We start from the raw sequence: 27401 nt of genomic DNA on the forward strand, positions 1-27401 counted from the left end.
AGGGAAAAGACAATTGGGATTCCAAAGCAGAATCTCGAACTTGAGACCTCCATGCTCCTGCCACAACTTCCATAATATGCACCTTACAATACATACATAATTTCATTCATTCACAAATACATCCACACAAATACTTTTTGTTATACACATTCATGCAAACAATTACTTTCTATCATACACATTCAGTTCTATATATATACATACATACATAGATATGCATACATTTTTGTGCCTTTAAATGAACCATAATAAAGCTTCTGTTTCTTTCATATTGAGGTGATGACATTATAATCTCGAGCTCAACATTCCCCTATATTAAACCTAGACAAGAAACAAAGCTCCTTCACCTTGCGTTTCTTTCCGAAAGAAGGCAAAGAAATCGATCAAGGCAATGCCCATGCAATTTCACACATTTTACATATATAGCCATATATACAAATGAGAGAGACAAAGACAATGACAATCTCTCTTGGTTAATGGGCAATCATATCACTTCACCACTTGTCTCAGCTTATTATTAGATTAACTTTATGATGGAATCAAAATTTGTTATTTCTTGACAAAAGCAACAATGAAAGCTTTATTCCTATTTTTGGTGCTTATGCAATTTTCAGCTAAACCTCATGTGTTTTCTCTTGTAGATATTGACATTATTCTAGCATTCTTTCAATTGAGATGTTGCCAAAACCTTTCCTAAATAAGCAAGTTCATTAATTTCAAAACGTTTCAGAAAGACGGCAAAACTTTTCATTAACAAACATAATAATTCCAATACTTGCATATTGTGAAATGCATATACAAGGAATCCAAACTAGCTTTGCCTTGCTGCTTACATCTTGCTCAATTTAAGTTGATACATAGATGCCCATTTGAGTTGGTTTGGCTACATGTGTGCTAAAAAGGTGGCACAATGGATCAAAGGTACACCACAGCATGAAGGCGTGCACTTGCTCAAAAGGTACACCACAACATTGCTGGAAATTCCTAGAGAGAAATATGAAGATACACCGAAAATCATGATAGTTTAGTCAAAATAGCTAAGCTATGACAGTGTTAGGTCATAGGTTGGTATATATTATTCAAAATAGTTTTCTTAATTCAGTTGCCTCTTCCACCATTTCCTCTCTTGTACGATCTTTCCTTTGTTCTTCAGCATCCAAACGCTTCTTTAGTTGTGCCTGCTGAGAAAACAAAAAGGTAAATGTAAGGTGAGACCACCACATTATGACATCAACTAGTAATCAAATGACGATTCATTAACATAGAATGTTCTGCAAACCTCATCATCAGCATGACCCATATCTGTTGTTTTTTGCAGGTCATCTCCTTTACGAGGTAAAATGTGAATATGGACGTGAGGCACAGTTTGCCCTGCCTGTGCACCATCCTGTAAAACAAACCCTTGGACAAAATATGTAAATATAATGACATGATAAAAAGCTAACAGCTATAGAGAAATGCACCAACGATGTTCCTAGTGATTAGTTGCCAAAGTAAACTTGACACAACAAATGAACTGCTTTAAATTCACAATAAGAAAAGCAGGGCAATAAATTAAACAACCTTGCATATATTTCTGCAACATCTTATTTCGCACAATACAAGAATTAGCATAAGAGAGAACCTAAATAAGAGGTGGTTGAACCAAACAATCCACTAAAACTGATAACAGTTCTTTTTCATTCTCGTAAAACCAGATATAACCCAGATTTAATGGTGTCCTGTTCATTATTGTTTTCTCCATGTAATAATGAAGTTTTTCATAAAGACTAATCAAACCATCTGGGCCGTCAACTAGTGGAAAGGAAGAAAAACCCTGATCTCTTTGAGAAGTCAAAGTTCACCACGAATGACCAATTGAAGACCAAAAAATGAAGACTTCACCTGGATGCCGAACGTTACAGAGTTTGCACCATAATGAGGTTCCAATTTAGAAGCTACATTCCTCGCAGTCATCCATAGATCTGTTGTTTCGGCATCAGTTAAGTTCACCATGCGTGGTACAACGCGCTTTGAGCTCACGAGTACATGTGTGATTTAGTCAAGGATGAACTCGAATCATTCATTTATGCTAAAACCTTGTATTAATGATATCTTGATCATGAATTGAAAGACACAGACAACAAGTGTTTGTGTGCACTTCCACACCAAATAAAAATGCATGCACAAGAATCTTATATGTGATAATTGTACATTTTGTTTAAGTATTCAAGTAGAAATAAAGTTGCCTTACATGTAAAGCCTGCAAAATTGTTTCCACGTGTGTATTCACGTAGATAGGAAGTGACTTAGATATGCAAAGATCGTATGTGCTTTATATGCTTCAAGTAAACATGACACATCTTCCATCTGAAAATTGAACTTGTTTTCCAAGTATTCAAGTATGAATGGAACAAAACCACTACTTTCCTGAAGAGGAAAAAAGAAGGATATGACCTGCATACACAATGCCCATACTTGAGAAAGTAGATTTAATAGGAATAGAAACCCATACATGGTCTAAAATTTCAAAGTACATGTCTCTCGGAAATGGTAAAAGAAAAACATCTGACCTGGTACTATTGGCCTCAGATTCACAAACGCAAAAGAATATTTGGTTGTAAGAAACACTTCTCCTGTACCGATCTTGTAAGGCCCAAACATAAAATGTTCTTGTGTCGCCTGTTATATATGTACACATGTTTTAGAAAGAGTGGGTTAAGGTTCTGTCAGTGATTTCCATCAATAATTTCTTCCAATAATAATGTCAAACAAAAGAATGTCTGAAACTGTGTATATAATCATTGCAACCCTCATAATGTCATGATTCATTATTCACAACACATAAGAAAGTAAACCATCTTGTATCTACCCTGAGAAGAACATATTGACATAATCTACATTAACATTGACTTCTAGTGCATGTATTAAAGAATGCTTGTTTTTTCTTTAATGCTGACCCCCAATCTTAAATTAACATTCCAACAATCAGTATCTGATGATACTCAGAGACATAAAAACCAAGAGATTCTACATTTTGGAAATGTTTAGGGTGTAAACCACTTATAGCATTGTACTCTTATTCAACATCAACCTAATCCTTCTCAGCATCATGTCCTTGGCATCCTCAATAGTGGCTATAGAATTAATATAAGGAAAATATGTGATGGCGTGGTCTGTTGCTCCAAAACACCAAGGGAGCGAGCTGTTGTGTGAGCAGAGAGAAATTAGAGAAAATTGTGTGGAAAAATGGAGAGAAAGATCAAGCTGCTAAAAGTCCCTTATCTCGTTATGAGAGATTTGGGACCAATTCTTATTGGTAAGTGACTTTTAGGTCATTAGGGTGTTGGAGGGTAGCAGCTCCAGACCTGCACTCCCTTTCATCTTCATTATCTCTGTTCCTATATTCGTCTCTCTCTAGAATCTGCAACTCTTTAAATGGCTTATGAATGTTACTTTGGAAGAAGAAGCAAAGAGGAAAGCTCGTGCATTGCATGTACGAGTGGTTGGTTGGGCCGAAAAGGGAAGTCCACAAGAAGATGCCAAGAATCTCGCAACAAAGATTGGAGCATCGGATATTCCATTTGCTTCGGCGTGGAGAGTGGGAAGAGATGAGTCTAGAGCTAAAGCCCTTATCATCCGCTTCATGGATATTGACAAGAAAAAAGCTTTCCTCTCTAAACGAAACGCACTCAAGGGTGAAAAGATATACTTAGATGACGATCTCACTCCAGCCCAAGTGGCACACCGCAAAGAAAACATGCCACGAGTGCTTGATGCAAGAAAGGAAGGTAAATGGGCCGTATATAGAGACGGCAAGGTCATTATTACAGAGAAGAGAACCACATGACGATATATGGCCTATGAGACCCTACGTATGACCATATGGAATTGCAACGGCTCTCTACGGACAGATGTCGGATATTTTGAAGATACATTGAAAAACACAGATATTGCTATGTATACAGAGACTCACCAATGTATGGCTAGCAAACTCCCCGAGGTCCAAGGATACAGATGGGAGTCAATATGTCGCCCCCAACCTCGGACACAAGGAAGCACTAGAGGTTCGGGAGGAGTGGCTACGCTATACAAAGAGGAGCTCCATGGTAGAGTGCATGTTGTACATAAGGATGTGGATGCACGCTACATGTGGATATGCATAAAAAGAGGGGATCTTAGGGAGCTATATATTGCAATTTGCTACTTTCCACCTGCCTATTCAAGGTTTGCACCTCTAGGTGAATCACCATATCTACCACTATATGATGATATCATAAGATTTGCTACTATTAGGAGATTTTAATGCACGAACCAAGGATGAACAAACAACTATATTTAACACCGACGAGGCTGTCTATGGAGAAGTTATGGTGGAAGAGGTTGGTCTAAAGAGAAAAGCTCAAGATATGAGTGCTATAACTGAATATGGAAAACACTCTCTAGCCTTGGGAAGCGCGCATGGACTTGTGATATATAATGGCTTGTCACAATGGCCTGGATCAGATGCTTTGACATGTTGGAACCCAAAAGGGGGCTCAAGCACAGTCGATTATCTAATGGGATCTCCATCTCTTATACCTGAAATAAAAGTGTTCATTATATCGGGAAGACCTATTGGCTTGGCAGCTGATCATGCATATCTACGCTTTGAGGTAAAGGATGGATGCACAAAGGATGTATATGCTAAGGAGAGTGGGCTGGCTAGGTATCTATTCACTCGCGAGACAATTGATGTCTATAGTTGTGGTGTATACAATGGCATGCTAGATTTGGATCCTTTCGCACCCCTTGAAGAACTTACCCAAGGTTTATCCAAATCATTGCACAAAGCAGCCACAAAAGCCTTCCCTCACACAACGGCTAACCCCCCCAAACTCGGTAGAGTAATACAAAATAGTTGGTATGATGATGAATGTCGTGATACAAGGAGATGCTTGCAACGTGATATAACTCGGGGCATTTATACATACAACCAAGCGAGAGCAACCTTCCAACGCCTCGAAAGGAGGAAGAAGAGATTGTATTTGGCTAAATTTGAAGATCATTTGTATCGCTTGTTTCTAGGACGAGAGAGTAAAAGAGCATGGAAAATGTTTAATGAGAGGCAACCCACCACACAACTGACCTCACCTCAGGTGTGGCATGAATATGCAAAGGTCCTATATGATACCCCGGGGCAACCTCCTCTTCCCCACCCAAATGCCTCACGCCCACATGAATCAACCTTCTTTACACCACAAAATGTAAGAAATGCCATTGATAGGCTACAATTCGGGAAGGCCCAAGATCATGATGGCTTGGTGGGTGAACACTTTATCTATGCCCGTAACACCTTGCTCCCATTGCTAGCACACATCTTTAATAGAGCCATGTGTGAAGGTTTTCCTACTAGATGGACTCAGCATACCATTGTGCCAATCCTTAAGAGTGGCGACCCCATGATGCCAAGCAACTATAGGACAATCATGATTGGCCATTAATTGGCTAAACTATATGGCTCGATTCTGGAATCAGAATTGAGTATATGGGCAGAGCAAAATGGCTGCCGTTCAATTGGACAGGCAGGCTTTCGGAAGGGTTTCACAACTTTGGATCACATATTCACCCTCCGGGCCCTTATTGAGGAGGGCAGAGCCCACAATAAGAGGATTTATTGCTGCTTTGTGGATTTTCGAAAAGCCTTTGACACTGTGCCACGTGCTCGGCTTATGCAGCGGCTAGAGGCCATTGGTGTTCCTATAGATATGCAATGGGGAATCTATGCACTCTATGAATCTGTTTCAGGAAAAGTTCGGTCTCCTAAGGGCTTGTCAAAGGCGGTGGCCAGCACAATTGGCGTGAAGCAAGGATGCCCACTATCCCCCACACTCTTCGGTCTCTATATAGATGAGGTATCACAGTACATAGAGAGATTTGGTGGTTCCGGAGCACACCTAGCAGGTATAGCTATACAGATATTACTATATGCTGATGATATTGTGCTGATCTCTGACTCTCCGGAGGGACTACAAAGACATCTAAATGCCTTAAAACTATTCTGTACGGACAAAGGTTTGTCAATCAACATGAATAAAACTAAAGTGATGGTGTTTAACACCACCCAAGCATGGATAACAAGATCAGAACCAGAATTCTTCTTGGGAGAGGAAAAGGTGGAATACACACGCTCCTACACATACCTAGGAGTAACATTTACAGGACCTAGGTTCTCCTTACAGGAGGCCGCTTGTGCCCGACTTTCTCGTGGATATGCAGCCCTGGGTGCTCTCGAAAGACAATGTGCACATTTGCAGTTCCAAGAGCCACGGACTAAGCTATGGTTATTTGATACACTTGTCACACCAACTCTTCTCTATGGAGTAGAGACATGGGGACCGAGTCTTAACAAGGCAAATCATTGGAAAGATTTAGAGAGACCTTTAGTGTCAATGATTGCTCGCATGATAAGGAGCAAAGCATCGGTGCCCCACGATATAATCCGGGCAGAGATGGGAGTAGCACCTATAATAACCGAGGCATTGTTCCGATCAGTGACATTTATCCAACGTCTTTGGGAGCTTCCTAAACGAAGGTACCCAAGGTTGGCAATTATGTCATCAAGACAATTGGCTGAAAATGGAGACACTCACTGTTGGTATGCTGAAATGCAACAATGGTTCGAGTCACATGGCATGAGTATAAATGCACTACCCCCGTTCCAATATAGCTTGGACTGTCCCCATCTCAATATGACCAAAGTGGAAAAGAATAGAGTGATCCGAACTGATATTATTAACTTAGAAAACAAGATAACATGGATCAGCCCCAAAATAGCACTTGGTACAAAGATGGCCCACTATAAGACACACTTCTTACATACATTGGAGGATGGATTTGTCATAAGGCCACCTTATATGGACATACATCTATCCTATGCGCTGCGTAGTGTGATAGGGCAGCTGCGAACCTCATCACATCAGCTACAGATTGAGGTGGGCAGATATACACGACTACCTCTAGAAGAGAGAATTTGCCAATTGTGTCATCAAGGAGTGGAATCTGAAGAACACTATGTTTGTCATTGTAGTGTCTTTTATGAAATCAGAGGGAGATACCATTGCCTCTTTAAACAAGGCTTTGGCCCACTACGCAAGGTAATGGAATATGAGGACCAAAGATGCCTAGGACTTTTCTTGCTCGAGCTCAAGAGACATCGGGAAAAGTTGTTGAAGAATACAGCCACACAAGCTCATCCACAAAGAACAATCACAACTTTCTTTAGCTCCATCACTCCTAATGCTAGAAGTCAACCCCAGGATACAGAAATGGGATCCAGACCAGGATATAACAAAGGGGTTACGATTGATCGGGCAATGGCAATTTGCCGTGCACGTAGGCCCCGGCCCCATGGACCACGACCTCGACACCCTTGTCATCGACAAATAAAAGCCATTATCTCCCGCCATCGTAGGTGATTCCCTCGCTTCGGAGACATTTCCATTCTGGATCGACCTATGATAGAGATCTTTCGGAGACAAAAGCTACAATACACCTAACTTGAGAATCTCGCATGTGCCAAAAACCAGATTCTCTCGTCTCTTTTCTTTTCATCTTATTTACTTTTATATTTACTGTGTAATATTTACTTTATTTTGATTTGTTCTCAAAGACGAGAAAACATTTAAGATGTAATCTCTTATTCGGTCTTATAGGCCATTTTGGCCTCTTAAAAGACGTTAATATATCTTTCTTTCTTTCTTTCTTTCTAGAATTTGCAACGCTTTAAATGCCTTTTCTATCTTCCACTTTTTCCAAGATATTCCCTCTTATTCCTAGTTTATTGTACCTGTTTGGTAGTACAAGAGTCACTTAACTACCAAACAACCATTTCACCCAATTTTGTATAAATAGGCTATACCAGCCTCTTTTGTAAAGACTTTTACTTTTGTTGCTACTTGCAAACAAGCTTTACTGTTTGGCTGTGTCTCTACTCTTTGCAACCATTTTAGTTACTGCTGTCTAACAGCCTTCTCACAGCTTGGCTGTGTCTATTTTGTTCCAACGATTGTTCCGCTGCTGCTATTAACAGCTTTTCTCACATGGTATCAGAGCAGTGAGGTCTCCATATCCTCAGCCTGATTTTTTTTGCGAAAGAGCACACATACCGATCTTCTTTTATCCCTCCCTCCCAACTGTCTATTTTGTTCTAACAGTTGTTCCGTTGTTGCTATTAACAACTTTTCTCACATGGTATCAGAGCAGTGAGGTCTCCATATCCTCAGCCTGATTTTTTTGCCAAAGAGCACACAACCTATCTTCTTTTATCTCTCTCTCCCAACCCTATTGAGGAGGTTCTCTTAGCAACCACCCTCCCAACCTACAGAGGGGGTTTTTCTTTTTTCTTTTCTCCTCAAATAAAAACCTTGCTACGGTACCATCGTCTATGGAATGTAGTCAATGGTAGTGACAAGAAACCAGTGGTAACTTCATCCTCTTCAACCAAATCAGTTGCTGGCTCAGTTAACACTGAGATTGAAGCTTGGCTAGATAAGGATTCTTGTGCTCATGCTTTCCTCGTGTTTAATATTAAACCGGGCATCGCTCATCAATTTCAAGATACAGATGAAGAGACAACCAATGAACTATGGGCAGCCATCAAATAGCGGTATCATCGAGCTAATCATGCTCAAATGATAGCTATTGTGAACCAACTAGCAAATCTCAAGATTCATGACACTCTCAACATCATGGATCAAACAATGCAATTTGTTACTCTCCAAAGGGAACTAGTTTCTTTGGGAAGCAAGTCAACCGAAGTTGAGTTTGTGCATCGTTTAATGATCAAGTTGCCTGAGTCATTCTCAGCCTTTTGCGACACAATTTCTCTTCTTCCCAATGCACCTGATATCAATACATTTCTTGGCATGCTACAAGACAGGGCAACAAGGAAGAAAAGTGCTCAAACTTCCAATGAGACGCTTCTACATGCGAAAAGTGAAGGCAAGTGGAAGCAAAATGGCAACTCCTAAAGCAAACCCAATCCAAGACCACCAAACAACCCAGTCTACAAGGAGCTCACTTGTCATTATTGTGGCTACAAAGGTCACATTCAGCCTGACTGTTGGAAAAAGAAAAGGGACAATGCGAAGAAATCTTCTTCTACCGAAAGTCAACCTACACCAAAATCAAACTCGGTCCACTCAGCCAAAGAAACAATTTTCCTTGGCATTGAGGAACATTCTTCACATTTGGCTGGAACAACTACTTCAACCACTGAGGAGTGGTTAGTAGATAGAGGTGCCATTGCACACATGACTTATGACAAATCCATTTTGTATGATGTAAATTCTAGCTCCTCCCAAAGCTCCATAGGAGATGCCTCAAGCATTGAGGCTTCATGTGTGGGTAATGTGTTTCTTAACACTTCTTCAAATGACACACCTGTCGTTCTTCAAGATGTGCTACATGTGCTTCGCATCTCTACCAACCTACTTTAGATCTACCAAATCACTAAGCAAGGTTATGGAGTCTACTTTGATAGCTCAGTTTTGGAAGTCATTGACACCAACAGCCAACAAATTGTAGCTAGTGGCACACAAGAAGTGGGTTTATGTCACCTGAAAAGTTTATCTCATCTTCTTCAAGGCTCTCATGCCTTGGTGGCACAAGAAGACCCCACGTGGCGTGCTAGGTTCGGTCACCTCCATTACAATTCTCTAAAGGTAAAGAGGGATGTTTGAGGGAGCAGCTATTGAGGAATGATGTTCAGCAAATAGGACTGTAATAGAGATGAGAGTAGAGACACAGATTTTTGGTGTACCCAACCGCCTTGATTGGTACACAAGAAAAAAAGGTTATTATATTAGTTAACCCTAAAAAGAAAGAGGAGTGTTCACATTACAAACAGAGGTGTCTTGTTCAGGTGAACAATGTGTTCATATATACGAATAATCACCTAATTTGTGAACTACGGGCCTTTATACGTGACATTCTCTACAAAAGCTCTCCTCTTCACAGCCTATTTTCAAAACTCCCAATACCCCATGTGTTGCTTGTCTTCATGGCGAGCAACATTGAGAGCCTTTTCCTCATGAAGCCACTCACTGTGCAATATCTATCTTGGAGTTAGTGAAAACCACTACTCTTGGTGGTGCTTGCTACTTCATGCTTATTATTGATGATTCCTACCGTAAGGTTTGGGTTTATTTTCTTGTAGAAAAATCTCAAGCCTTTACCAAATTTCAAGAATGGGTAGCTCTTGTGGAGAACGAGACATCAAAGAAAGTTCGAAAGATCAGGACTGACAATGGTGGAGAGTTTTGATGGGATTGGATCACAGATCTGTGGGAAAGACCAACTAAAATACACACGAATGCGGAAACAGGGAAAAACAGCAAATGCACAAAATGCACAAACAGCATTTACAGGTGTAAAGCCCTCAATATCTTATTTTAAAGTCTTTGGTTGTAAAGCTTATGTTCACATTTCAGACCATAAAAGGACTAAATTTGAGTCCAAACCCAAGAAATGGAAATTTCTTGGTTACAACACACAATCTAAAGCCAACAGGTTATGGGATTTAGAATCAAAGTCCCTAGTCACCTGAGTCTAAGTCGGATGACTCTAGGATTTCACCTGAGTTCACGGTTGAAATCCCAGCTCCTCCGGAATCTCCTATTTTAGACGAAGATGTCTCACCTTCAAGCCCCCCATCTCCTCCTACTCAACCTCTAACTTCGCCAACAATTCAAACCTCTCCCTCAACTCCACTCGTTTCCCCTCCCTCTACACACCAGCTTCCACCACTTCCCACGTGGCTTCAAGCCACCATTCGTGATTCTCATCTCTCTGATGCTGAACTTCATGGTATACATCTAGTTCTCCGACCAACATGAAAAGAACACATAGGTCACAACAGCCTCTTCACTCATGCAACTTTGCCTTACTGTGCACTGTTGTGCAATTACAAGAACCCACAACAGCAAAAGAGGCCCTTGTTCTTCCAGAGTGGAAAGCAGGAATGGAAGTTGAACTTGATTCCATTGAGTGGAATCATACATGGGAGCTGGTCCCACGGCCTCAACATCAACAAGTCATTGACTGAAATGGATGTTCAAGACTATGTACGATGCTGATGGTACTTTGGATAAGCACAAGGCACGTTTAGTTGCAAAAGGCTACTCACAAGTGGAAGGAGTGGATTACGAGGAAACGTTTGCTCCAACAGCACGGTACACCTCTATTCGATATGCCCTTGCACTTCCTGCTCACAACAAATGGCCCATCTTTCAAATTGATGTCAAGTTAGTCGTCCTTAATGGTGGCTTGAAAGAGGAGGTTTATGTTGAACAGCCTCCAGGTTTCGAGATTTCAGAGCAGAAAAACATGGTTTACATGTTACACAAAGCCTTGTATGGCTTAAAGCAAGCTCCCAAAGCTTGGCATGACAAAATTGATACCTTCTTTCCCTCTCTTGGGTTTCAGAACTGTTATGCTGACAACAATCTCTATGTTTTTTCCCAAGATAATTTGCTATGCTTGATCATATTATATGTGGATGACCTTCTAATTACAAGGTCCCTTGCTTCTAAAATCGAGGAGCTCCACGCTGACCTCAAAACAACCTTCGAAATGACTGATCTAGGACTTCTCCATTATTTCATAGGTATGGAGGTCTATCAATCACATGGTGTGAAGAAGATTCTCCCATATTTGAAGATATCACCAAATATAGACGGTTAATTGGGTCTCTTCTTCACTTAACTTACACCATGCCTGATTTGTCTTATAGCATGAGTATTGTCAGCCAATTCTCAAGTGCTCCAAGACAAAGTCATTGGCAAGCAATTGTTCGAGTTCTTAGGTACTTGGCCAACATACTAGACTATGGTCTGTCTTTTAGAGTCAGCATTGAGCTTGTTGGCTACTCGAATGTTGATTGAGCAGGTGATATTGATTCTAGAAAGTATTCATGCAATTCGGCTCTTCTAGAATATTATTACGAGGAATATCGGTCCTACGAGGAATCGCGTGAATATTGGAGCACCTCGTCCATCTAGCCTTCATGTGATTCGGTTCTTCTGAATCACTCTCATCAACCGAATCGGTTGTCTCTGATTCGTTTTCATTCTACCCTTGACCACATCTGCCCATGTCTTGGTCCAAGCCTTCACTTGATCAACTCTGCCCTTCTTGGCTTTACCACCAGTCTTGCCTCTTTCGGCTCTACCTCCCCCTTGTTCGGTTGGATCTAGCTCTAGCTCGTTCTTTGGGCCACTCCCCTTGCATCCGTCCTCGGCTTCTTCAACCATCCTAAAATCGAAATCTTCATCCGATTCGGCTTTTCAGACTTCATCTCTCTCCCTCTCGCTTTCTCTTTCTCTTCTCCCCCTCAAGTTCGGCATGGCGGGGTGCTGTACACAAAGCATGCCCGAAAAATGCCGCAATTTGTCTAAGCTGAGAGGTTTGGTGAAGATATCGGCAACCTGCCGATCTGTCGGAACATACACAAGTTCGACTTCACCGGAAAGAACTCGCTCACGGACAAAATGATAGTGCGCCTCAATGTGCTTTGTCCGGGCGTGGAAAACGGGGTTCTTCGCAAGTTGGATGTTGTTGAGGTTGTTGCAGTATATCACTGTCGGTTCAGACACCTCCACATGCAGATCCTTCAAGAGCCGCTTCAGCCATATGGCTTCGCATGTCGCGATAGCCACTCCTCGGTATTCAGCCTCGGTGCTCAACAGTGCCACTGCCGGTTGCTTCTTACTATTGCTCCAGGCGATTGCGGCGCTTCCAAGTGAAAATGCAAAGCCTGACGTTGACCAGCGATCGCCAGCATTTCCGGCCCAATCGGCATCTATGTAGCCAACTTGTTGTCTGACTACACCGGTTCGATATAGCAACGCCTTGTCTTTCGTGCCGCTTACATAGCGCAAGATCCTTTGCGCGCACTGAAGATGCTTGACTGTTGGCTGCGACATAAACTGACTGATCAAGCCGACCGGATTGCTAAGGTCCAGACAGGTGATGGTCAGGTTGATAAGGCTTCCGACAATCTGTCGGAACCGTGTTGGATCGCATGTCGTTCCTGATTCGGGCCGAAGCTTGACATTTCGATTTAGAGGAGTCGAGACAGATTTGCAATCCGTCATTCCGAATTTGAAGAGCATACTCAGCACATAATGTTATTGGCTGATCAGTATGCCTTTGGGGGTGCGGATCACTTCGATCCCAAGGAAGTACTGACGGTCTTCCTATTTCATAGTAGAGTTTTGCTTCTACTCTTCGTTTAATGATGAAAGGTAATCCCAATGCCTTATCATTCCAGGAGTTAGTTTCTATTTGGTTATAGGACGATCAGTCTAGGCAAAACAGGTCACGTGTGCAGCCCCGTGGTTTTAAAACATGCTTTGATCGAGGGGGGGAGTATATGTCTTTTGATTTTAATGCATTTCTGGCTGAACGTGGGATAAAACATCAATGTACAATGCCATATACACCTCAACAGAATGGAGTTGTTAAAAGAAAGAACTGGTCACTCATAGAAATGGTGAGGTGTATGGTCAAAAGTCAGGCTTTACCACATAGTTTCTGGCTTGAGGTTGTCATGTGTGCAGCATATGTACTTAACAAGTGTCCCACTAAAGCACTGCAGTCTATCACTCCGTATGAGGCTTGGCATGGCTGCAAGCTATCTGTTGCTCATCCGTGTGTTTTTGGTTGTTTGGCATATGCATTAGTGCCTAAACAAGAACGCAAAAAATTGGATAATAAAGCAGTGAAATGTATTTTTGTTGGATACAGTTCTGAAAGTAAAGGCTATCGTCTATATCATCCACAGACTAAACGCATTCTGGTTAGCCATGATGTTGTTTTTGTGGAGGATGCAATTTAGCCATTGCTTTCATGTACTAAGGAGACATCAGTTAGCTCCAAAGATCTGTACGACACTTCGCAACCTCTTTTTACAAGTGGACAGTTAAGTGTTGGCCCACTTGAGGCACCTTCTCAGCCTTTGGAAGCTACTCATAATGATGCAGATCATTCCATTTCTGGTGCAGACTTATATGATGTACCTATTAATGAGAGGGCTGATATAGAGGAGGCGAAAATTGTGCCTAAATGGCTGTTGTAAACTTTGCAAGATAGCAAATTAGATGTTCCTTTGTCATACCGTACTTGTTCAGGTTCTCATAGTGCTTCTTTTGCATCAGATTGTTATGCTATGGCAGCCTCTTTGTGATGAGAATGAGCCTATTTCTTTTGATGAAGCACAAAATTCAGAAAATTGGATGGCTGCTATGCAATTAGAATATGATGCTATTATGGAGACTGGTACATGGTCTTTATGTGACTTGCCTCCTAGCAAGAAGGCTATTGGCACTAAGTGGGTATATAAGCTAAAGCGTAAACCTGATGGAACAGTTGACAAATATAAGGCTAGGCTTGTTGCGAAACGTTATGCCCAAGAAAAAGGCATTGATTTTGATGAGACCTTTGCTCCCACCTGCCGTATGACTATTTTTCATAGCATCTGAGCAATTGCAGCTCATCGTGATTGGAATTTACATCGGTTGGACATTAAAACAACATTTTTAAATGGTGATCTTCATGAGGAAGTGTATGTATCTCAGCCCTGTGGTTTTGTGCAAAAAGGGCATGAACACAAAGTGTGCAAAGGCATTATATGGCTTGAAGCAAGCACCACGTTCTTGGTATGAAAAGATACATGCCTATTTGATTGCATTTGGGTTTGAGAATAGTACAACTGAAAGCACCTTATATGTTAAGTGTGCTGATGATGTATTTCTGAACATGGTTGTGTATGTCGATGACATGTTGCTCATTGGTCCCAATGAAAAGCACATTGCTGACTTTGAGTGTGATTTGCATGCCTCTTTTGAGATGTCAGATTTGGGGCATTTGCATCATTATTTGGGCATTCAATTTATGCAAGTTGATGGTGGAATAGCTTTGTGTCAATCGAAACACATTGACACATTATTGCAGCGTTTTGGCCTTGAAGACTGTAAACCTATTGCCACTCCCATGGATACAGGTTTACGTTTGAGCCTTCATGATGTTGGAGATGCATTTGATGTTGTTCTCTATTAGCAGGCAATTGGATGCTTGATTTACTTATGCATAACCCAACCTGATATTCAATTTTTTGTCTCTCAGATGAGCAGGTTTATGCATTGCCCAAGAGTTAAGCATTGGCAGGCAGTTAAGCGCATCTTTCGCTACTTGAATGGTACCCAATCACTTGCATTGTTTTATCCCAAGGGGGGATCACTACCATCAGATTTGCATGCTTTTTCTGACTCTGATTGAGCTAGTTGTTATGACACTTGTATCCACAAGTGGTTTTAGCTTCATGCTTGGTAGTTCATGCATTTCTTGGTTGAGCAAGAAGCAGCCTACTACAGTTGTGAGGCTGAGTATAGGGCAGCTTTCACAGCTACAGTTGAGTGTGGGTGGCTCAGACGCCTTTTAGCTTTTTGGGAGTTGGTCAGTCTTCTGCCACCACCATCTTCACTGACAATCAAACCGCATTGGCAATTGCAGGGAACCCTGTGTTCCATGCTCGCACTAAGCACATTGAGGTGCATTATCACTATGTCAGGGAAAGGTTCTACGTTGGTGAGATCAGTTTGGCTTATGTGCCCATGCACGAGAACATTGCAGACCTTTTCTCAAAGGCTCTACCTAGGGAGAAGTTTGAAGCTTTCCGAAAAGCTCTACTTCCATTTGTGGATTGATCTCTGTCCACATAGCATGGCACTTCCTTAACCATGAGTTCTAGCTCCTTGTTCACCACATCACTCCCAAGGGGGATTTGTTGATATCTTTCGATAGTGATGTGTGTGAACACACTTAGGACTACAAGGGCATTTTTTCCCTATTTAGGAGGTTTTTTCTCTCTATCTATAAATACTCTCATAACCCAAAAGTGGGGAAGTTTTTGTGATTCAAAACAAGAACCCAACATTATGCTTTAGCATGTATAACCCCATGGTGCCAATAGCATCATACTTTGATTACATTGCAGCCATCCAATTTTATGAATTCTGTGCTTCATCAAAAAAAGAAACAAGCTCATTCTCATTACAAAGCCTAGACACAAACATAGCATAACAATCCGATGCAAACACAGGATAATCCTGCAGATGTAAACTCACCCCCATTATCTGTTCTGAGACATTTCAATTTTGTCCCTTTTTGAGTAGTCACAAATGCATGAAAAGATTTAAATGCATCAAATGCATCACCTTTTCTTTTCATCAAGTACACCCAAATCTTCCTAGAATCGATAAAGGAAATAAAATATGCAGCACCGCCCAAGGATTTTACAGGCATGCTACATACATCAGAATGCACCAAATCTAGCACATTTGGTTTACGAGAGATACCAGAATAATAAGAATTTCTCACTTGTTTGCCAAATAGACAATCATTACAAAAAACCAGCTTTGATCCTTTAACTGGTATCAGAGCCAAATCTCTTTCCTCTGCTTTGCTGTTTTTTTTAGATTCAGAATCAGCAGAAAACACAGTTTTTTTTTTTTATAATTTCTGTCAAACCCTTTCCTATTGGTATTCTGCTCAATTTTCTGAAGGCATCTGTCATAAATCTTGGGAGCAATGGCCTCCACTTCAACTGAAATGAAAAACCTCTTTGAAATCAAGAGATTTGATGGAAAAGGTTTCGAATTATAGAAAGAGCGTATGTTGGGCATCCTCTTTCTGAGAGATTGTGAAGATGCTCTCCTAGAAAAGAAACCAAAGAGCATGGGAAATGATGCTTGGAACACTCTGAATAAGAAAGCCATTACATATATTAAAATGGTTGTTTTTGATGAAATTCTTGTAGATATAAAGGGCTTGATTACTACCCATCAAGTTTGGGAGAAACTTAAGAAAACTTACGAGAATACTACTCCTGTGAATCAGGTGCATTTGATGAGAAAACTTATCAGTATGAGGCTTGATGAGTCGAAAGGTGCAACAGAGCATCTATCGTTATTCACAGGTACTCTCTCCCAACTACAAGATTCAGGATTACTAGCTTTTGATGACAAGCTCAAAGTTATTTTCTTACTTATGACTTTACCTAATTCGTGGGAAACATTAGTTGTTTCACTATCTAATAGCCCCACCTTGACCTTCGATGGTGTGGGGCTCTATTCTCAATGAAGAGATTAGAAGACAATCTAGCAGAGAAGGTAGTGGTTCAGCATACAATATTAGGGGGAGATAAGATAAGAGGAACCCAAATGTAGGACAAAGAAATAGAAGTAAGAGTAGAGGGAAAGGAAAGCAACAAGATATCACATGCTATCAGTGTGGCCATAAAGGTCATAAGAAACCTGATTGTAGATATTTGAAGATGGAACTAGAAAGGAAGACGAATGTAGGAGAGAAGAAAAATAAAGATGATAAATTTAACACAACAAAGAAAGCTAATATGACTTCAAATGTTATCATTGAAGACCTATCTGGTGAAGATGGTGATGTACTTTGTATTACAGGTGATGCCTTCATAGCTCATGTTCAAGACATGCAAATCACCAAAACAGATGTTATTGATGCTTTATTGTCAATCGATGATGGATTGACACAGATATGGATAGTAGACTCTAGGGCTTCTTTTCATGTTACTCCATGTTTGGAGTGCTTTACCACATTTGACGTAGGCAGTTATGGAAAAGTTTATCTTGGTAACAATAGTGCTTGGAATATTGATGGTATTGGAATCATACACTTGACTTTGGATAATGGTCAAGAGCTCGTGCTCAAAGATGTTAGGTATGTACCTGGCATTAAGAAAAGTTTGCTATCTATAGGACAGATGGATTTGCATGGTTACACCACATTATTCGGTGGTGGATTGTGGAAACTAAAGAAAGGATCTATGGTTATTGTGAAAGGTTGCAAAAAGGGCACTCTGTACTATTTGCAATGTAAAGCTTTACCTAGAAAGTTTCTTGCTATTGCTAAATTTGGCTCTCGTTTAGAGCTTTGGCATAAGAGATTAGGACATATGAGCCAAAAAGGACTTGAAGTCCTTTCTGCTCTAAAAAGATTTGATGTTAAAGGATCAAAGCTGGTTTTTTGTAATGATTGTCTATTTTGCAAACAAGTGAGAAATTCTTATTATTCTAGTATCTCTCGTAAACCAAATGTGCTAGATTTGGTGCATTCTGATGTATGTAGCATGCCTATAAAATCCTTGGGCGGTGCTGCACATTTTTTTCCTTTATCGATGATTATTCTAAGAAGATTTGGGTGTACTTGATGAAAAGAAAAGGTGATGCATTTGATGCATTTAAATCTTTTCATGCATTTGTGACTACTCAAAAAGGGACAAAATTGAAATGTCTCAGAACAGATAATTGTGAGAAAAGCTGTTAATAGCAACAGCGGAAGACTTAAAACAAAATAGGCACAGCCAAGCTGTGAGAAGGCTGTTAGACAGCAGTAGAAAAATTGGTTGCAAAGAGCAAAGACACAGCCAAGGAATAGAGCTTGTTTTTAAGTAGCAACCAAAATAAAAAAAAGTCTTTACAAAAGAGGCTGGTATAGCCTATTTATACAAAATTGGGGAAAGTGGGTGAAATGGTTGTTTGGTAGTAAAGTGGCTCTTGTACTACCAAACAGGTACAAAAAACTAGGAATAAAAGGGAATATCTTGGAAAAAGTAGAAGAGAAGAAAAGGCATTTAAAGCATTGCAGATTCTAGAGAGAGAAGGCATTTAAAGAGTTGTAGATTCTAGAGAGAGAAGAATTTGGGAAAAGAGAGAATGTAGTACAAAGATAATAAATATGAAAGAGAGTGTAAGTCTGGAGCTGCCACCCTCCAACACCTCCTCTCAGCTCCAGAACGGCCATCAAACATTGAGTCGACCGAGGAGCTGATTAATGGCATGCTTTGGAAGCGGGAAAAATATATATATATATAGAGAGAGAGATTGTTGTCAGCATAACAGTTCTGAAACCCAAGAGAGAGAAAGAAGCTATCAATTTTGTCATGCCAAGCTTTGGGAGCTTGCTTTAAGCCATACAAGGCTTTGTGTAACCTGTAGACCATGTTTTTCTGCTCTAAAATCTCGAAACCTGGAGGCTGTTCAACATAAACCTCCTCTTTCAAGTCACCGTTAAGGAAGGCTGACTTGACATCCATTTGAAAAATGGCCCATTTGTTGTGAGCAGCAAGTGCAAGCGCACATCAGATGGAGGTGTACCTTGCTGTTGGAGCAAAAGTTTCCTCATAATCCACTCCTTCGACTTGTGAGTAGCCTTTTGCCACTAAACGTGCCTTGTGCTTATCCAAAGTACCATCAGCATGGTATTTGGTCTTGAAAATCCGTTTCAATCCAATGACTTGTCGATGTAGAGGCTGTGGGACCAGCTCCCATGTATGATTCCGCTCAATGGAATCAAGTTCAACTTCCATTGCTGCTTTCCACTTTGGAAGAACAAGGGCCTCTTTTGCTGTTGTGGGTTCTTTTGATTGCACAGCAGTGCACAATAAGGCAAAGTTGCATGAGTGAAAAGGCCGTTGTGACTTACGTGTTCGAGAACCAGATGTATACTCATGAAGTTCAGCATCGGAGAGATGAGAATCATGAATGGTGGCTTGAAGCCACTTGGGAAGTGGTGGAAGCTGGTTTGTAGAGGGAGTGGAAACAAGTGGAGTTGAGGGAGAGGTTTGAATTGTTGGCGAAGTTAGAGAATGAGTAGGAGGAGATGGGGGGCTTGAAGATGAGACATCTTCGTCTAAAATAGGAGATTCCGGAGGAGCTTGGATTTCAACCATGAACTCAGGTGAAATCCTAGAGTCATCCGGCTGAGACTCCACAAAATGAACATCCCTAGATATGACTAGGGACTTTGACTCTAAATCCCATAACCTGTATGCTTTAGATTGTGTGCTATAACCAAGAAATTTGCATTTCTTGGTTTTGGACTCAAATTTCGTCCTTTTATGATCTGAAATGTGAACATAAGCATCACAACCAAAGACTTTAAAATGAGATACTGAGGGCTTTACACCTGTAAATGCTTCTTCAGGCGTCATTCTAGCAACTGCTTTTGTTGGGCAGCAGTTGATGATGTAGACTGCTGTGTTGACAGCTTCACCCCAAAACGAGAGAGGAAAATCAGATTGAGATAGCATCGTACGAGCCATCTCTTGGACTGTCCGGTTCTTCCTTTCCACGACTCCATTTTGTTGAGGAGTATTGGGTGTAGAAAATTGGCGAGCAATGCCTCGTTGAGAGCAGAAATGGTGGAAAGCTTGGGAGATAAACTCTCCACCATTGTCCGACCTGATCTTTCGAACTTTCTTCGATGTCTCGTTCTCCACGAGAGCTACCCATTCTTGAAATTTTGCGAAGGCTTGGGATTTTTCTACAAGAAAATAAACCCAAACCTTGCGGGAGAAGTCATCAATTATAAGCATGAAGTAGTGTGCACCACCAAGAGTAGTGGTTTTCATGGGACCACAAAGATCCATGTGCACTAACTCCAAGATAGATGTTGCTCGGTGAGTGGCTTCATGAGGGAAAGGCTCTCGATGTTGCTTGCCATGAAGACAAGCAACACATGGGGTATTGGGAGATTTGAAAATAGGAAGACCCTCAACTAGTTGGGAAGAGGAGAGCTTTTGAAGAGAATCATAGTTGAGATGACCAAACCTAGCATGCCACAACGTGGGATCTTCTTGTGCCACCAAGGCATGAGAGCCTTGAAGAAGATGAAGAAGATGAGATTTGGAGTTTTCCAAGGGGCTATGGGAGCTTTTTAGGTGATATAAACCCCCTTCTTGTGTGCCACTAGCTACAATTTGTAGGTTGTTGGTGTCAATCACTTCCAAAACTGAGCTATCAAAGTAGACTCCATAACCTTGCTTGGTGATTTTGTAAACCGAAAGTAGGTTTGTAGAGATGCGAGGCACATGTAGCACATCTTGAAGAACGACAGGTTCTTCACTTGAAGAATTGTCAAGAAACACATTACCCACACATGAAGCCTCAATGCTTGAGGCATCTCCTATAGAGATTTGGGAAGAGCTAGGCTTCACATCATGCAAAATGGATTTGTCATAGGTCATGTGTGAAGTGGCACCACTATCTACTAACCACTCATCGATGGTTGAAGTAGTTGGTCGAGCCAAATGTGAAGTATGTTCCTCAATGCCAAGGAAAACTATTTCTTTGGCTGAGTGGGCCGAGTTGGATTTCGGTGTAGGTTGATTTCTGGTAGAAGAAGAGTTCTTAGCATTGTCCCTTTTCTTTTTCCGACAATCTGGCTGAATGTGACCTTTGTAGCCACAATAATGACAAGTGAGCTCCTTGTAAGCTGGGTTGTTTGGCGGTCTTGGATTGGGTTTGTTGTAGGAGTTACCATTTTGCTTCCACTTGCCTTTACTTGTTGCATGTAGAAGCGTCTCATTGGAAGTTTGAGCACTTTTCTTCCTTGTTGCCCTATCTTGTAGCATACCAAGAAATGTATTCATATCAGGTGTGTTGGGAAGAAGAGAAATTGTGTCACAAAATGCTGAGAATGACTCAGGCAACTTTATCATCAGACGATGCACAAACTCAACTTCAGTTGACTTGCTTCCCAAAGAAACTAGTTCCTTTTGGAGAGTAACAAATTGCGTTATTTGATCCATGATGTTGGGAGTGTCATGAATCTTGAGATTAGCTAGTTGGCTCTCAATAGCTATCATTTGAGCATGATTAGCTTGATGGTACCTCTTTTTGATGGATGTCCATAGTTCATTGGCTATCTCTTCATCTGCATCATGAAATTGACGAGCAATGCTCGGTTTAATATTAAACATGAGCAAAGCATGGGCACGAGAATCCTTATCTAGCCAAGCTTCAGTCTCAGTGTTAGATGAAACAACAACTGATTTGGTTGAAGAGGATGAAGTTGCTGGTGGTTTCTTGTCAGTACCATTGACTACATTCCATAAACGATGGTATTGTAGCAAGGTCTTTATTTGCAGCTCCCAATCCAAGTAATTGTTCCCATCCAAGATGGACTCTTTGGGGAGTTGGGGAATGGTTGATGAAACGATGGTGGTATGTGAGGCCATGGATATCCTCCTCTTGAGCTACAACTGGACAATTTGCAGTTGTAAGTAGATGCTCAGGGTCGTTCTGCTTCTCCCTATATGCTAGGTGAGGCTCAAATGAGGGGAAAAGAAAATAGAAGAACCTCCTCTAGAGGTTGGGAGGGTGGCTGCTAAGAGAACCTCCTCTATAGGGTTGGGAGGGAGGGATAAAAGAAGATAGGTTTGTATGCTCTTTGGCAAAAAAAAAAATCAGGCTGAGGGTATGGAGACCTCACTGCTTTGATACCATGTGAGAAAAGCTGTTAATAGCAGCAGCGGAAGACTTAAAACAAAATAGGCACAGCCAAGCTGTGAGAAGGCTGTTAGACAGCAGTAAAAAAATTGGTTGCAAAGAGCAAAGACACAGCCAAGGAATAGAGCTTGTTTTTAAGTAGCAACCAAAATAAAAAAAGTCTTTACAAAAGAGGCTGGTATAGCCTATTTATACAAAATTGGGGAAAGTGGGTGAAATGGTTGTTTGGTAGTAAAGTGGCTCTTGTACTACCAAACAGGTACAAAAAACTAGGAATAAAAGGGAATATCTTGGAAAAAGTAGAAGAGAAGAAAAGGCATTTAAAGCATTGCAGATTCTAGAGAGAGAAGGCATTTAAAGAGTTGTAGATTCTAGAGAGAGAAAAATTTGGGAAAAGAGAGAATGTAGTACAGAGATAATAAATATGAAAGAGAGTGCAGGTCTGGAGCTGCCACCCTCCAACAATAATGGGGGTGAGTTTACATCTGCAGAAAAGAGGTGTCTTGTCCAGGTGAACAATGTGTTCACATATACGAATAATTATCTAATTTGTGAACTACGGGCCTTTACACCTAACATGATCAATGGGTGGATTTCACCCATGCCATGCCTTCCAACGAGTGATAGTATGCAATGCTTTTGTGGAACACTAATTAAGAACATGGGCAGCTCACATAACTTCTTCAAGCCAAAAATTGTTTGGCAATGCCTCCCTTTTAATCATACATCTTGGCATTTCCATGAGATCTGTTTGCTCTCAGCCACACCATTTTGCTGAGCTATATAAGGCACTATCTACTAATGTTTTAACTCCTGTTCAGCCAGAAATGCATTAAACTCAGATAATACATACTCCCCTAGGTGAGGTGGGTTTAAGGTGCATTAGTCTTCATACAGGTGAGTTGGGTTTAGGGTTCACTGCAGCAAGTATGGCTTTACGAATACCAATGATAAGATACGATGCATTAGTAGTGCATGTAACAGAATTTCTTATAATGGCAGACTCAAGTGAAAAGAAAAAATTACGCTGCAAGGGAATAAGTTTGGTCTAACCACACCAAAGTACCAAACGTCTGAATCTACTACAGAAATACAATGCTGATGAGAAGAGAAGGGTCATAACTGCAAATAGTATTAAACACCCAAACTTCATTCTAAACAAGAAGCGTAAATTCAGTTTTAGAAGTAGAGACTTTTAAAACAACCATTCCAGCCTCTTGCTTTGCCTCTTTTGCAGCTTAATTTTCCCGGTTTATCCTCAGAAGCCAGCATCCGGAAAACATCACTGTTCTCGGCCATTGCAAATGATCAAATAACCTAATGTGAAAAAGATTATATTTCAAGAGAGGGTTGAACAGGAATACCTAACAATGTGCTGCTATTCTTCTCGCAGATGACAATATGTATGGCTCAGTGGTAGAGCTAACTGTCTCCAGACTGGTCACTTGTTTGAACCGAGTTGTATCGTTCTGAGGTGAACACAGAATGTTGAGTGTACTTTGAAACAGCGACCAAAGAATGTTGACGACAACCTAAATAAGCCAGTGACCTGCTCTAATGCCAACTTTTGGATTTGTGTCGCACAAGAATCACACAAGTAGTAGAAAAGAGCAGAAAATAGGAGAGAATATGTTTCAAAATGAAAAGCACCTTAGTGCCTTAACTGAAAGGGTCATACTTTTTGGGCTTGGGTAAAAAAACTCCTAAAAATGTAAACAAGCCTGAACTATCCTAAGTGTGTTCACACATCACTATCACAAAGTATCCACACAGAGATGTCTGTTCTTCTGAAATTTTAGTTCAGCATTTGACAAGTTTGAATATACCAAATGTATGCTCAAATAACAGGTTTGGATTTATAACTTCAGTTTTTATGGATGATTCAGGTCGGGCATCTGAAGGATCTAACGCAGGTCCAAATAATGGTTTGACTGAGCCTGCAAATCAACCCATATTCTCTCAAGGAATATGGTTGGTTGCGCCTCTTCTCCCACAAAAAAAGCAGGAACACATTTATGGTATAGCCAAAGTAAACTTGATTTGCATTACTAGTTCTATGATGAAGAAGAAGTCCAAGAGAGTGGGCTGTGGATGGCAGCTAATCAAGAACAGTTTTATTCAATTTACAAGGCAGTTATAATGGGAGCTTGTGGGTTTTCCATGAGGTGAGTCTCCTCTCATTGGTTCTATGTAGGCATTTAGTGTTAAAAGCAATTTGAATGGTACAATTCATATGTGCATAGCCATGCTTGTTGCAAACTGCTATACTCAACAAAGAAAATTGTTGATACAGCTTCACTATGGTGAGTTTTGCGTAATGAAGTTTATGAGAGGAAAACAAAATGCTTTGATTATATAAGGTCAAAAAGGAAAGGTATATAAATTGCAAAAGGCACTTTTACGCTCCCATGAAAGCTTTGAGTTCTTCATTTACGGTTAAGAAAGACGAAAATCTCTATTGCTACATCCGCTTGTGACGCACAAATGCAGGGAAGTTTTCACAAAGACAACGGATACAGTATTACTAGAACGATTATAGGTCGATCTTCAAGATCATCGATGGTCACCTAATCAAGTAATCACAATTATTCAAAGTTAACTATGGTTTTACCAGGCAATCCAGTTTTCCAAGAATGTACAAGAGCAATCTTCGTACACGAAAAATATGAGAGATTACATGTGCGTGTATGCCAATAACACATTTTCTACTATATGAACGTTTTGAGTTCCATTACTTCCTGTGCGGAAGGGAAGAGGGAAGGATCAAAGTTGCTTCTTCTTCTCAATAAGAGAGAGAGAGAGAGAGAGGTGTGACCTGGGAGGTAGTTGCCATGGCTGCTGAAAGCGTCCGTCTGCAAAGAATTTGGCGGAGGCGAAGCGGAAGCGCCGAGGATGAGAGGGAGAATTTGGCAGTGAGCAGAGGCACCATTAGCAAGACGCACATAAACACACACGTATACGTATACGTATACACATAAACACCCACGTATACGTATACGTACAAACATGTAATGACAAAAGAGTGTATGTATGTATTTAGGTAGGTATACATAGAATAGACGAAAAATAATAATAAATATACAGCTTGGAGAAGAGAAGGAAATGAAATAAGTAACAAAATAAAGATGACCATATGATGATGGATGGGAGGAGATAGACATAATTTATAAACACCCAGAGATTCTACATTTTGGAAATGTTCAGAGTGTAAACCACACTTATAGCACTGTACTCTTATTCAACATCAACTTAATCCTTCTCACATCATGCCTTTGGCATCCTCCTCAAGTGTGGCTATAACATTAATATAAGGAACGAGATGTGATGGCATGGTCTGTTGCTCCAAAACACCAAGGGAGTGAGTCGTTGTGTGAGCAGAGAGAAATTAGAAAAAATTGTGTGGAAAAATGGAGAGAAAAGTCAAGCTGCTAAAAGTCCCTTAACTTGTTGTGAGAGATTTGGGACCAATTCTTATTGGTAAGTGACTTTTAGGTCATTTGGGCATGTTCACGCGTGGCCAATGACTAAAAGTTATAAAGATAATGTAAATGTCTATAACCCCCAAATTGAGGCCAAAAATATAGTAAAAATATGTTTAGAAATTTCTCCAAGAGAGGTTTCACATGGAAAGGTGAAAATATACAAAAAAAAAAACATCCTTGGGACCTTTATCCCTAATAGTCTCCCACTTAAAAGACCAAGGAGACTCCTTTTAACTAAGTAACTCCCACCATCTGTATACATAGCTAATGGTGTGCCTTGGGTAGACACTTTGTGGACCTTGACCAAAGTGATTAGGCCATCCTCTGGCACTTCTTTGATGAAGTGATATCTCACATCAATATGCTTTGTGTCAATGTTGATATATTTCCGTAGTGATGTGTGTGAACACACTCAGGACTACAAGGGCATTTTTCCCTCTTGGGGTTTTTTCCCCCTGCCTATAAATACTCTCATAACCTTAAACTGGGTTAGTTTTGTGATTCAAAACAAGAACCCAACAATGGTATCAAAGCAACTAAGTGACGTTTGAACAGCAATGCAATGAGTGAACAACAAGGTGACAACTCACATCCGCAATTCGTGTGTGCCATCTGTGGTGGTGTCTTTTTGCTATAGCAAAACGAATTTTTGCATGTTTTCTTCCTCTATGTGCAATTTCAGTTGCGTTTTTCTACGTCAAGTCGATTCAATACTACTAAAAACCTCCTTGATTCTTCCACGACCTTCCAACAACCCTCTTCTGTGCGGTTGCTACATAGAAATCTGATTTGCTTCCTTCTCTCTTCATTGGTTCATCTTCTAAGTCAAAGTGGTACATTATTCCTTTTTATTCATTCAACAATCCATTTTTTGCATCAAAATGTGTTCAGTCAATGCCATGGTTGAGAGCAATGATGTATTTTGGGTGCCTGCTATTGACAATAAATTGGATGGAACAAATTACCCTCTTTGGGATTATATGATATGCCATGTATTAGTAGCAAAAGGGTTGTGGAATGTGGTTCAAGCGGTTGGAAAACGTCATGTTGTTGTGAACACTAACGTTGATGGTACTGATTTTGTTGATCATCCTACTCATGCTCATGATGCAGTTTCTATCGTACCAAATGCAAAGCAACTTCACTAGGATGGCAGAGATGCTCAAGCACATGCTTTGATAGCTTTGTTTGTGAAACGTGCCATTATTCCCCATATTTGCTCTTGCAAGATAGCAAAGCATGCTTGGGATTCTCTTACCACTTTGTACCAACCAAGAAATGAGGCTCACGTTGCTTATGTCATGAAGTGTCATGATGACAATCACTCATATGTTGTCTCGAAAGAATTTGAACCCACAACTTTGTTATACACATGTCAAATCCTTAACCAGTGTAATAATATGTTTATATGTATAGTTTTTAGAATATATAGTTTAATATCATAAGAATATTCTAGATTACTCTACATTCCAGAATGTCCTAGAATATTCTAGAGTGTTCTATAGACTAGAACCTTCTAGAGTACTCTATATTCTAGAAACTTCTAGAATACTCTATAGGAACTTATAAATAGGGA

At 40.5% G+C, this 27401-nt stretch overlaps 2 protein-coding genes across 2 annotated transcripts; one reads left to right on the top strand and one right to left on the bottom strand.

Moving 5' to 3' along the window:
- Positions 1-959: 959 nt before the first annotated feature.
- Positions 960-25283, bottom strand: FHIT (FRAGILE HISTIDINE TRIAD). Its single transcript, XM_087320701.1, has 5 exons — positions 25152-25283; positions 2552-2654; positions 1885-2032; positions 1280-1387; positions 960-1181 (listed from the first exon to the last, which is right to left on the bottom strand). The coding sequence occupies exons 1-5, from the start codon at positions 25270-25272 to the stop codon at positions 1080-1082; spliced, it is 582 nt and encodes a 193-aa protein (XP_087176827.1). The 5' UTR covers positions 25273-25283; the 3' UTR covers positions 960-1079.
- On the top strand, positions 5423-7719 carry LOC147863077 (uncharacterized). Its single transcript, XM_087320700.1, has one exon. The coding sequence runs from the start codon at positions 5691-5693 to the stop codon at positions 7434-7436; it is 1746 nt and encodes a 581-aa protein (XP_087176826.1). The 5' UTR covers positions 5423-5690; the 3' UTR covers positions 7437-7719.
- Positions 25284-27401: the final 2118 nt, after the last annotated feature.

Source organism: Azolla caroliniana, unplaced genomic scaffold (genome assembly GCF_043228905.1).
Source record: "Azolla caroliniana isolate FFs.n. ecotype wild unplaced genomic scaffold, voAzoCaro1.0.p SCAF_6, whole genome shotgun sequence".
Taxonomy (NCBI): Eukaryota; Viridiplantae; Streptophyta; class Polypodiopsida; order Salviniales; family Salviniaceae; genus Azolla; species Azolla caroliniana.

Excerpts from the sequence above, each read along its gene's own strand:
- LOC147863077 (XM_087320700.1), top strand. The coding sequence starts at position 5,691 with ATGCAGCGGCTAGAGGCCATTGGTGTTCCTATAGATATGCAATGGGGA.
- FHIT (XM_087320701.1), bottom strand. The coding sequence starts at position 25,272 with ATGGTGCCTCTGCTCACTGCCAAATTCTCCCTCTCATCCTCGGCGCTT. Across the intron at positions 2,033-2,551 it reads CTGAGGCCAATAGTACCAGG|ACATGTACTCGTGAGCTCAA; the intron begins TCAGATGTTTTT and ends TGACTAAATCAC. Across the intron at positions 1,388-1,884 it reads CTGTAACGTTCGGCATCCAG|GATGGTGCACAGGCAGGGCA; the intron begins GTGAAGTCTTCA and ends TTTGTTTTACAG.